At 29.3% G+C, this 12,830-nt stretch overlaps 1 protein-coding gene across 1 annotated transcript in view; it reads left to right on the top strand.

The window, feature by feature from the left end:
* Positions 1-390: 390 nt before the first annotated feature.
* The window catches only part of LOC113387643 (protein bric-a-brac 1), a 40,935-nt gene continuing 28,495 nt past the window's right edge, over positions 391-12,830 (top strand). The window contains exons 1-2 of the mRNA XM_026624999.1: positions 391-718; positions 11,385-11,658. Of these exons, the coding sequence (XP_026480784.1) occupies positions 702-718; positions 11,385-11,658 (291 nt within the window). The 5' untranslated portion in view covers positions 391-701. The remainder of the gene's footprint in view (positions 719-11,384; positions 11,659-12,830) is intronic.

Raw genomic sequence — 12,830 nt, 5'->3', positions numbered from 1 at the left:
TTTTCCAACTGATATTATCATTAGCGATTGTTATGCAAAAACAAAATACTTTAGATACGTGAAAAATAAGTGAGTGAGTTTTCTCAATTTTCCGATACGTCCGAAAAATTTTCCACTGTTCCACTACACACCTTCGTATCTATTGTGGGTTTCTTCTTTAGACTTACGTCGCATGCACATATTCTGGTGTCCTATGTGTATCACGTAGCCGGTACATAACGTACGTACGTTTAGTTCGTTCAGTCAGTATTTTTATCAACGATTATATTATTAACGTCTCTGTTATCGGTAGCGTTTGTGTGAGTACAAAATATACACCGAGAAGAGCGGTCGCATGTATGTAAAGTGAAGGCAGTGCCATAGAAAACATCGGATAGAATAGAACGAAACATCATAGACGCTAAACTGGCGTGCGTTTCGAAATAAAACTATAGTCGGAACGGGCGCGTGAGAAGGCATAAATAACTTAGTCATCAGTTACGTCGATAGTAATTGCTTATGCTTATGTAGCTGTTAGCACGATTCCTTGATGTGTGTTTTCGCGAGTTTTCCGAATTCGTTTTTCCGATTTTTCCGCTATGTGGTCTGCCTTTGGAGCGGCTAGAAGAGGCGTTCGTACGTAGACTCGAGGACGAGTGTGTCACTGGGCCAAACGAAGTGCGCATAGCTGCTGCCAGAACAAGTATCTCTTCATAGCAAATATGAGACGGAAAATGATGTAAGATCGTCCATTAATTACGATGCTTGTGCGAATTCGAATTGCGTTTGTTGTTTTCGCTATTTCGAATCGACCGATTGTTGTTCACACATAGCCTATGCAATTGCAAACCTACGCAATTGATTATTAATTGTTTTATAATATTAATAAACATTTGCCATTGTAAATTATTTGCACACAATTAATTATAACAACATTATTTAATCACACATTTTTATACTTTATTTATTTTTCTATGTTGTCTATTAACACTTTGTTGACCGATCACAAGTTGACTCGCGTTATAGCCCAACTTTGCTGACCGAAACTATATATGTTTGATACCATCACATGTAGATGATTGTTATACTGCTTATCATACCAAAAAATATTAAGAATTGAATATAAAATAAGATTTATTAAATTTTATTTTCAATACCCGGTGACATTGAGATTTTCATTAACATTGCTGGTCAACAAAGTGTTAAAAACGCGCTGAATCGGAATGTGGTATCGGCACCATTTATCAAACACATTGATCGTGTCCAATATCATTAGCAAAATGTTTCGGGAAGAAAGAATTTATCAATATTATTAATATACTGCTACCGACGTGTAGTTCAGTATTAATCCAAAAATATTCGTAAGCGAAACCGTGAGATTTTTTGCTCGGCGTGTTCTGGGACATTTTTGCAAATGGTTCGCAAATGTAAACTATGGCAACAGGCGGTCGCCATACAATTTTGGAGTTGTAATTGTAATACCTCTTGAATGTCCAGCACAATTGTATTTAAATACACCTAGTCCCAGTTTTTTGCGGTATTCGTATACACGTTTTCAATCTTTGAAAATAAAGATCTTAAAAATTATAAACACTATAATATACTACAATAACATTTTCATTGTTTTACTATCAAAACACAGCAGTGCAAAATGCATGCCACAGTTACGAATTCTTAGTCTTCTATGATGAAAATATGCAGATGGAAACTTGCCGTTTTATGATCAAAACTAAATTTTTTGTGTGTATAAGCTAGTCTGTGTGAAATACCAAAACAAAGAGCATCGTTGTTTTTATACTTTGTTTTTAATTAGTGTTTATATATAGTCGATAGCAAAAATGCATTTAAGGTGAGCAAATGACAAAATTATTTTTATAAGAATTTTTATATTAAATTATTAACGGAATTATTATTTTGAAAAATTTGATATTACTTATATTAATATTTATTTTGTCTTCAATGCTTTTTGCTTGCTGAAAGATGACACCTATTTAATGATCTTACAACCAAAACAATCTTGTCCAATTATACAGCAATGTTTACATCCTTGAATAGAAAAATACAAAGTAGTTTTTCTAATATTAAACGTGAATTCAATAATATTTTTAACTTCCCCGAAAGTTATAGTAATCGCAAAAACTTCGAAAATGAAAATTTTTATATATATTTACGTTTCAAAGGTTTCTGAACATTTTGTCATACTTTAGAAAAAATGGATGTATGTGTGTGTGTGTGTGTGTGTGTGTGTGCGTGGGTGTATGTATGTGCGGATACAAATTTTCGTCGACGATTTCGGGAACACCGATCAACCGATTTAAATAATTCAAAAAATATTCGATTCATATTGATAAGAAGACGTGTTGATTAGTTTTTGGCGAAGGCAGGTCTAGCCGTTCCGAAGATACGGGGCAAAAAGTGCCAAAAACGGTAACTCAGTTTTTAAGAAAACGGAGCGTCCAATTTCAATAATTCAAAAAACAGTTTACTTGTATTGACAAGATGAAGAACTGATCAAATTTTCATAAAGGCAGGTCTGGCGGTTTCGGAGATCTAATGAAAAAAGTAAAAAAAATGCCATTTGGCGGTCAAAAATGATCATTAGACATATGCACATCAAATTATCAGACATTTTATAGAGATTCTAACAACAAGTATAAATTTTGATTGCATTCCTATGGGTTCCGTACCAATAATATTCGTTAGACGGCGACGCGGCGCTTACGCGCTTTGACATTTTGTCTCTATATAGTTAAAGCAGTACGATTGCTTTGAAAAAAGTTCAGAATTTCCAAAATATGTCAAAATAAAGAAAACATTTTTTTTTCAAAAAAAATTTTTTTTTTCAAAAAAAGTAATTTTTGGCAAATTCCTAGTTTCTCAAAAATCTAATTTTTTCGAAGTAAATTTTTTTCAAAAATGTTAATCGTTTTTAAAAAAATAATATTTGGTACGGGAAGTTCCAGCAATTTGCCTTAAGGGTAAATGCCATGCGCCTCACTAGTTCATTCGACTATTTTCTCTCAAATATATTTCAGTTTATACACGTATTTTACTTTATATTTAAACTTTAATAAATTTTTGTTTAACTTAACCATCTGTCATAACATGTTATAATCTTATAACCAAGCAGTAACCGCAATAGATAACAATGAATGATGGGACCAAGCAGAGATAACCATACGGTTTTTATTTCTTCACAAAAATTTTCTCGTTATCAACAATTCATTAAAGTTAAGAATTTAATTCTTATAAATGTCATGTAATGTGCTCAAACACGTTCCTAGTAAATGTTTTTCGATTGCAAATGAGACTTGTCGGTCGGTAAACATGCAATAACGATTTTATCGCTGCATCATGCTTCTGCAATACGATACGATAATATGGAGGAATATTGATTAGGCAGTCAATTTTCAGATTATTGACATTAATTTCGTTTTTGTTCGTGTGACGCATAATTTAACTCAATTCATCAATAGAGAATGAGTTTACTTCTACACTTATTTTTATATTAACTTCAAAATTACTAAATATTTTGAAAATTGAAGGAACTTCTCGTACCAGAATTAAATATTCGAGGAAAAACAATCAGTAATCAATAAATATTGTTCATTGATTACCAACGATTGTTCTAAACATTTTCAATAATCACTATATATTTTACCGTTCATAAAGGATACAGTGACGATCTTATCGCTCAAAACGCTTGAGAAAGTTTACAATAGCAAGAACTGCTGAATAAATCCTTCTGAGGATAAATTTCTTACGATTAGAATAACGCATTTGAAATACATATAGGGGATGTCCATTAATCATGTGAGGTTTTTAGGCGGGGGGGGGGGTTGACAAAAAATCACGAAATATCACTTGGGGAGGGAGGGGTATAGTAAAATATCACGTGTATTTATTTTTTTTGATTATTTTTTTTTAAAAAGTTCAGACGTTTTCAAAACAAATTTACAAATAGTACAATTTTTTCACGTAACTAAAATTACACGTGATGTTTGGCGGGGAAGGGGGGGGGTAATTTTGAATATCACCATGGATCATCAAGGGGGAGAGGGAGTCCAAAAATCCTTAAAAACTCGCTCACTTGATTAATGGACGCCCATTTAAACTGAATTGTAAATTTAAAATTGGTATTTGATGTATAAAACTTTGTATATTTTTGAAAATTAAAAAAAAATTGCTGGAAATTTTGAAATTTGCTTGAACCGTATAAGTAAACTTTAAAAATTAACATTATTGTTACGGAACCCAAAAAAATTAGTACACATTTTTAAAAATTTTATCAAATAACTGATAATTTGATGTGCATATGTCATTTTTTTTACTTTTTTCTCGTAAAATGTTTTTTGAATAATTTAAATCAGGAACTCCGTTCTATCAAAAATTGATTTTTGGCATTTTTACCCCGTATCTTCGAAACAGTTTGGCCTAACTTCACTAAAAACTAATCAGCACGTCTTCTCATCAGTAGGAATCGAATGTTTTTTGAATCATTCAAATCGGTTGATTCGTTCGCTCGAAATCGTGGACACACACACACATGTACATCCATTTTTTCTAAGGTATGCCAAAATATTCAGAAACCTTTAAAACGTAAAGATATGCAAAAATTTTCATTTTCGATTTTTTTGCGATTACTTTAACTTACCGTACGGGAAATTAATAATTAGTAGAAGCAAATAAAGGTGTTTGAACTGTAATTAATATTGGCGGTCATCAAGTTTTATAATGATATTTTTTTGTAAATATATTGAATTCAGACAATTACATTCTATAAGCCATTAGGATATAATTTTCATCCCTATTTTATTTTTTATATCAGGGATCAATTCTGGCTTGTAGAAGATCTCCAGTGAGATACAACTACTTCCTTATATGAGATTATTTTCCTTTATTTTAATTTTTATATCAGGGATCAATTCTGGCTTGGTAGAAGATCTCCAGTGAGATACTTCTACTTCCTTATATGAGATCTACAGGTTGTTGTTTCTTAAGCCTACTTATAAAAGTGTTGATAATTTTCCTAATTTCTATATCTGCATAAAAAATGTGCTCGATGTGAAATGTTAATTCATCTGGCGAATATAATATAACATATGTTTTTTACTGCAGAAATAGCTTTCAAAGTTAAGAAAATCGTGTGGATGCTTATGATGCGCATCGAATGATTGTAATTCCTTATCATTTGCTTCTAAGAGTTTCTGTTTGCGAAAAATTTTGCTATTGTGATTAGATAAGAAGTCTATCTCATATTTGGCTATATTTCTTTGTTGCTAGAAATGCTCCAGCACTTTTCACTATATGATCTCGTCACTAATGTTATAATACCATCATTTTTACCTATTATTCAGGAAGTACATATAAAATATTTTTGATTCATCAATTTAATTTAAAATAATAATATTTTATTCATCAATTTGATCGATTAAAACTATGTCTGGCAATATTACTATAATTTTCTGGCATTACATCTGGTAATACACTATTTCCAGAGTGATTTTTTCCAGATACGTACCACGTTCAAAACTAGTAGAAAATCGCTTCGTAACTGCCGTTACATGTATTTTATATCAATGCCATTAAAATTGAATGTCAATGTATGCGAAATAACTATACATACTTTCATAGTTTACTTATTAACTTATGGAAGAAGAATTTTTCTGCCGGAAAATTCGATTTCCTAGTTTTATGTTATATAGACGTTTCAAATCATTCCGAATCATTTGACACCAAAATTGAGAAAAGTATGTATGTATGCACTTGAGCCAAAATTTGATGTATCATCAACGAGTGCACAGATTTCAGAAACTTAGATTCGCAATGAATAGTTTAGCTTCTTTATTATTAGGAATAAGTTTTTTTTTATTTATTTATTATTATACAGCAATCAGAACAGTAATTACATTCTAAGAGCTGCTGCTGCTATGCTAAGATGTATATAATAAAAAACTAAAAAAGAATAAATAAAGATAACAACTTAAAAATAGTAATAAATAATAATGATAATAGATAATAATAATAAATAATAAAATAATATAAAAATAGTACACAAAAAATTACATTAAATTAACTATCATATTTCGATGATTAAGTAAAAATTATAGAAATTGTTCCATTAATCTATTTGCTAGATTAGGATATTATCTATCAGTGATTATTAGGAATAAGTGCAATATATTTAGTCAACGTTTTCACAAAAAATCATGAACCGATTATCAAAATTTACAAAAAAAAATTGAAATTGTTCAGTTGGAAATTGTGTTGATTAATTCTAGGCCGCTTTAATGTTGAAACATTTTTCATTAGTAGAAATATTGACATAATTTAATAGCAACTAGTAAGAAGTATAAAAGTTTTACGTACTCTTTTAAACGATGCAATCAAAATTAGTATCAAATGATAATTTTATCTGATTTTTTAATATTTCATGAATAATCTTCTGGTAATTAGTTAATTTACCACAAGACAATAGTATATGATTATTCTTAAGTACTATCAATACAAATATTCTGGATTGAAAAAAAATCGACTTATTTATTAACAAGTTTCGAAAATTAGTAAATAGATATTTAAAATTAATCGCATTTTAATAACATGTTTTAACGTGATAACATCTTAAGTATATTAATCTTGTTAACTTAGTAAATGTTCAAATTGTTTAAACACTAATTGGTTTAATAAGTTATGGTCAATAAACTAATAACTGGTTTGAAAAACTGTGAACTGATTAGGATTTAGATTAGCTAATGTATTTACAACAAATATAGTTGGAATGTAAATCGAAATATATTGAGGTCAATTTAATCGATTATGTGTATGCAATTTTATACAGTGTGAAGTAGTAATAAGCTTAATGACATCATAATTATGTTTATTACTCATATATCTTCTCTAAAGGTTTCAAGTCACTTTCGCCCACACATAAGTGTTTCATGTATTTACTCTAAGTTATTAATTTTTATTTTTTCTTTATTTAATTAGCTATTATTTTAATACATCAATTACATTTTCCGAATAGAAAAAGATAAAACAATTTTATCATTGCTAAATGCAAATTTTCAAAATAATACTTAACAAAAATAATCATTATACCTTGTATTTTGTTTTGATAATTCGACCCCATTTTGTATTTGAATTTATTAAACTTAATTTTGGAATGTTCACATAAATTAACATTAACATTTGCAATAACAGAATTAATTTAATGCATTTTTTTTCCATTTTCATTTAGGCATCAATTAGTTAATACACGATTCTTCCTTTTAAACATTATATATACATACTATTATAAAAAATGTTTGTAGCGTTAACGGTTAGTGCAACTAACAAAACTTTATTAAATAAACAAATGATACGGAATGAACATATACATGAAATATGAAACACAGTCTCTATCTTAAATTATGATAAATCTATAAATAGAGCAAAAAATGTCATAAACTTGCCGAAGAAGAAGTTTATGTTTCTAATGTTTTATGGTAAAGCATCGCCGGTATTAATTTTTTTGCATATTATTTTTATATATTATTAACAGAACTAATAGTTCTTTTTGCTTGCTTTTGTTCTATAAGCTTTTTATGCTGTTTTCCTTATGACATGGCTTTATAGATGACAACCCAATAATTCACCTTACACCTTACTTTTTTGATAGATTTATTATTAGAATTACTCTTATACTGATGGCTTATTTTGGATTCAGCAATATCGGGTAAGGAATATTTTCACTAGAAAACATATTTCTTTCCCTATTTTCAAGTAAACAAAGTTTACTACCGCTTGATTTCAAGCTGTCCTACGCAGAACTTCCGATTGACTAAAAATCCATAAGGTCTAACTTCTAATCAATGGGAAACTCCATGTTCTAAATTAGTAAAAAACTAGTTTTGCATGGCGTCGTGACTTAAGGCAAATTGCTGGAACCTTCCGTACCTAAAACTAAATTATTAGAAAAAAAACTTTACAAAACTTTGAAAAAAAATGAGATTTTTGAACTTTTTAAAAAAAAATGACTTTGAAAAAATAGTTTTTATATATTTTGATTTTTTTTGTATTTTGAATATTTTTTTAAGCAATGTATGACAGTATAACTGATTTGAAGTCGAAATATCAAAGCGCGTAAGCGCCGCGTAGTTGTCTAACCTGTAAATATTGGTACGGAATCCATATAAATGTACACAAAATTTATACTGATTATTATAATCTTTATAAAATATCTAATAGTACGATGTACATCTGTCTAATATTTATTTTGACCGCCAAATGGCATTATTTTTTACTTTTTTAATTGGATATCCGGAGACGCTGGACCTGTCTTAACAAAAATTCGCCAGTTGTTCATTTCGTCAATACAAGTAAAATATTTTTTGAATTATTCAAATCGGACGCTTCGTTCTCTCGAAAACTGAATTAACGTTTTTGGTTCTTTTTGTCCCGTATCTTCGAAACGGGTAGACCTGCCTATGCCAAAACTAATCAGCACGTCTCCTTATCAATACGAATCGAATGTTTTTTAAATTATTCAAATCGGTTAATCCGTGTTCCCGAAATCGTCGACCAAAATTTGTATCCGCACACACACACGCGAGCGCAGGCACGTCACACACACATAAATCCATTTTTTTTAAGGTATGCCAAAATGGGATATATAAACATTTTCATTTAAAATTTTATTGCGATTACTATAACATTCCCTACGAAGTTAAAATTTATAACGCTATTCTATCTGCAGGTTTTATTCAGTTAATATATGTTCAAATTATATTTCATTTTCCGTTCATTTTCTGGCGGCTCTTGCTAATAATAGATATAAATCTCTTTTTGTTCTTGCTATTAATGAAATGAATAATTTACTTGATTAATTTATTTTTTGTTGAAAAAAGTCAATAATCCTTAAACAAAAGACGCATCCAACAATATAAAGAAAATAGTATGTATATTAAAGAAATCATTCCTCCGAATTGGGCCACGATCAGCATTGCACACTGCCTGCCTGTTTATAATTAATTGTTTCCATTGTGTTTCACGTTCGTGAATACAATATTGTTGATATCAAATCGATAACCTTGGTATATTCTGATAAAGAGTACACAATACAATACTAGATTTGCTACTGATTTTATATTTAATTTTACTTTGATTTATTGATTTTAAATCAGTTTCGATTAGACTCGAAGTGGACTGTGGATAGAAACAATTTCTTTAAAAGGAAACTAATGCTTAATATTTGAAATCATTCTAATAACAACTCATCTCTTTTTCTCCAATTTTCCGTTTATTAGTGGTTAGACCTTTATATCCTATATAAAACTATTAAAATTAGCGTTTTCCTAATAATAAAGTAATCAAAAACAAATAGGCCGTTGAGTTTCATTCTAAAACAAGTTTAGAGGGCTATTAAGTTTATTATATAAAAATAAGTCGGGTTTTCCTTCCTGACGATATGACTCCAGAACGCACGAACTGATTTTGACAATTTTGCATTCGTTGGAAAGGTCTCGGGTTCCGTGAGTTTTATAGCAAAGAAAATTGAAGAAAAATTTCAACAGAAAAGCGGATAAATCCTTTTTCACATACAGCATCATCTCTGATACTTAGCATGTACTACAAACCAATATTTTAAGTAGATGGTGCCTGTAGATACATGTTTGACAGAAACTCATTTCCTTTTCAAATATAAAACAAAAAAAATGTCATCTTTCTCACGAGACCATCTAGTGGCGAAACGGAGTTCGCCGGGTTTGCTAGTAACATATGGAAACTTTATAATATTTTAAGATCCTTTGTTTTGTTTCAAATCCAATCTCGATCTGCAATCATCGGTGTCATGAAACACTACCTAGATAGAAAGTGTTAGGTTTGACAAGATTTTTACACATTCATTTTTTCCTTTTTGTCGTATTGTTAGCCTTATCTACATCACACATTAGCTCATTATTTAGCTTTCTATACCAAATGTTATTTGCGTTCTGCTTATCTTTAGGACTGAGTTAGTCACCTAAGCTTTTCTACCATTATTTTCTGTTTTCCACTATTTTTGATGAATAAACTACTTTAAATAAATAACTTTTGCAACCACAAGTTTCCAGATTCAATATCTACCTGGAACAACATGATATCAAGTAGTATTGATACCCATTTTCACTTGAAGCTATAGAGTTAAGTTGTGTGTCCAAGTGACAATAGCCATTCTCCGGCATTAAATTAAATATTATATCATGGATATAAGCGTATTAGAGAAATTTTAATAGAATTAAAAGATTAAATATGTTACATTTTATATCTTTTTTTATAAATTATAATAGTTGCGCCTATCATTTTTAATATATACTTATAGATATAAATGATATAAGTTATCACATAGAACTCTCAATTTATAATTATTTGTTTTTAATTTTTACGCCAATTTTTTATATTTAATATTACAATAATTAACATAAAATATTTAACAATTATTTGATTTTACTTATTGAAAGTTGAAAATGCGTGATTACATAACGTTTCAATCCAAAATCAATGAAACACGAGTTTTTAATATTTCAGTCTAAATCCTAATTTTTAGAATCAAGAATTATTTATTTTAATGCTTATGTAATATAAGACAATAATTATTTATTACTATATATTATTTCTATTATTAAAATAATTATATTTTAATCTTACTATTTTTATTATAATGAAAATCTATAACAAGTTTTTTAAATATGTCATTAAGAAAGCTTTCGTGTTTTCCAAAGCTTTTTATTTAAAATGATTAAATATCAAAGGTTGCTTATAAGTAATCACAAATATAATGAATTTAATGTTGTATATATACCATATAATATGTTTCAGTATTGAAAAAGATTTTTTTTTATACTTTGCATTAGAAATTCAATCTATACAACTCTGAATATTGCTCATGACCAGTATCTAATATATCTATTATTTTATTGAAATTACTAACCAAAATTACTGCTTCAATAATTTGTTTTAATTGTCGACAATAAACCCATTTTGAAATGAATATCATGGATTTGGCAATTATTAACTGTTATTAAATTTAATTTAAAAAGTAATGACTAAATAATATTCCATTATATTTTGCATTAATTTCCTAATCATTTTTTATTTCGTATCAAAATCTACGTGTCGTCAACCATAAATCTTTGATATAATTTTTAACTTCCCGTAGGGTAAGTTATAGTAATTCCAAAAAATCGAAAATGAAAACTTTTATATTTTTTCAGTTTCTGGACATTTTGGCATACCTTAAAAAAATGGATGTTTGTGTGTGTTCGTGTGTGCGTGTGTGCGGATACAAATTTTTGTCGACGATTTCGGGAACACGAATCAACCAATTTTTTCTTTTCTTCTCAATTTTACTAATTGTTTTTGGTAATTGATTTTTTATCCAATTTCAGCTACCGAGATCCTCGCTTCCCTTACAGACATCGACAGTCTCCACAAATCGTCATGAAGACTGAACCATCTTCTGCGGTTGTGGTACCTGATAACTTATCAGAGGGCTGTCGGTCTCCGGTCCAATCTGAAGATCATCTGGACCAACAACACTATTGCTTAAGATGGAACAACTACCAAAGCAATATGACAACGGTCTTCCACCAGCTCCTGAGGAACGAGGCGTTTGTGGATGTCACACTTGCTTGCAATGATTTGTCCCTGAAGGCGCACAAGGTTTGTGGAGAGAATTTTTGAAAACTTTTGATGTACTAACCCCGAAACCGCAAATTTATCTTTATCAGTATTTTGAATTTCGTAGTTTTTTATTGAGTTATTACTTTGTTTATTTTGCAATGATTTTTAGAAGAAATCTCGATGGTTTGCGATTGATTGGGCACCTGGGGCGTTTTGATACGATATCAAAAATTATTAGAAAACTATTGCGAAACATAATGGAATATTATTAATCATTACTTTTTAAATTAAATTGAACAGTTAATAATTGCCAAATCCATAATATTCATTCCATAATAGGTTTGTTGTCGAATAGTAAGAACAATTTAATAAAGCAGTAATTTTAGTTAGTAATTTCAATAATATAATAAATATTTTATATACTGGCCATGTGCAATATACAGAGTTCATAATTATAGATTAAATTTCTATAAGAAAGTGTCAGAAAAATTATTTTTTCAATACTGAAACATATTACATATATGGTATATTACACCGTAATACCAATTGTAATAGAGCCCTTCACATTTGTATTAAGAAAATTATATTAAAAAAATATGCCAATATTGTATCAGAGAGAAAAACAGATTTTTTGCAATTGAGTGAGAGTTAGATTCTTATACAATTTTTAAATAATTTTCATTAATGTCTAAATTATCTGCGTCTGTTCGAATACTATTAAAATATTGCTAATTAAATAAGATTAAAAAGTGAGCATTGAAAAAGAGTTCTAAATAAAAGTAGTGATGTATGGCATCGTGCCTCAATGCAAATTGCTGCAAATTTCCTAACCATAATGAAATATTCGAAAAATAATTGGAAATTTTTGGAAATTAGAAAAAAAATGCAAAAAAATTCTTTCCCCAAAAGCAATCGTTTTATCAACACAAGCAGAAAGTTTTTTGAATCATTTAAATCGGATTCTTAGTTCTCTCAAAAACTGCTATTTTTTGCATATTTAGCTACATATCTCCGAAACGGCTAGACCTGCCTTTGCCAAAATCTAATCACCACTTTACCTCATCATCACGATTTGAATGTTTTTTGGGTCATTTAAATCGGTTACACCGATCTCTCAAAAACTCGATCTGCACTCCTTGCTCCATATCTTCGGAACGTCTGGACCTACCTTTGCCAGAAACTAATCATCACATCTCCCTATCAATAGAAAT

This window comes from Ctenocephalides felis, unplaced genomic scaffold, assembly GCF_003426905.1.
Source record: "Ctenocephalides felis isolate EL2017-DRISC unplaced genomic scaffold, ASM342690v1 CF-g0.4_SCAFFOLD_03572, whole genome shotgun sequence".
Lineage (NCBI taxonomy): Eukaryota > Metazoa > Arthropoda > Insecta > Siphonaptera > Pulicidae > Ctenocephalides > Ctenocephalides felis.
Note: the sequence above shows the minus strand (reverse complement) of the source record. Positions and strands in the feature narration are given on the sequence as shown.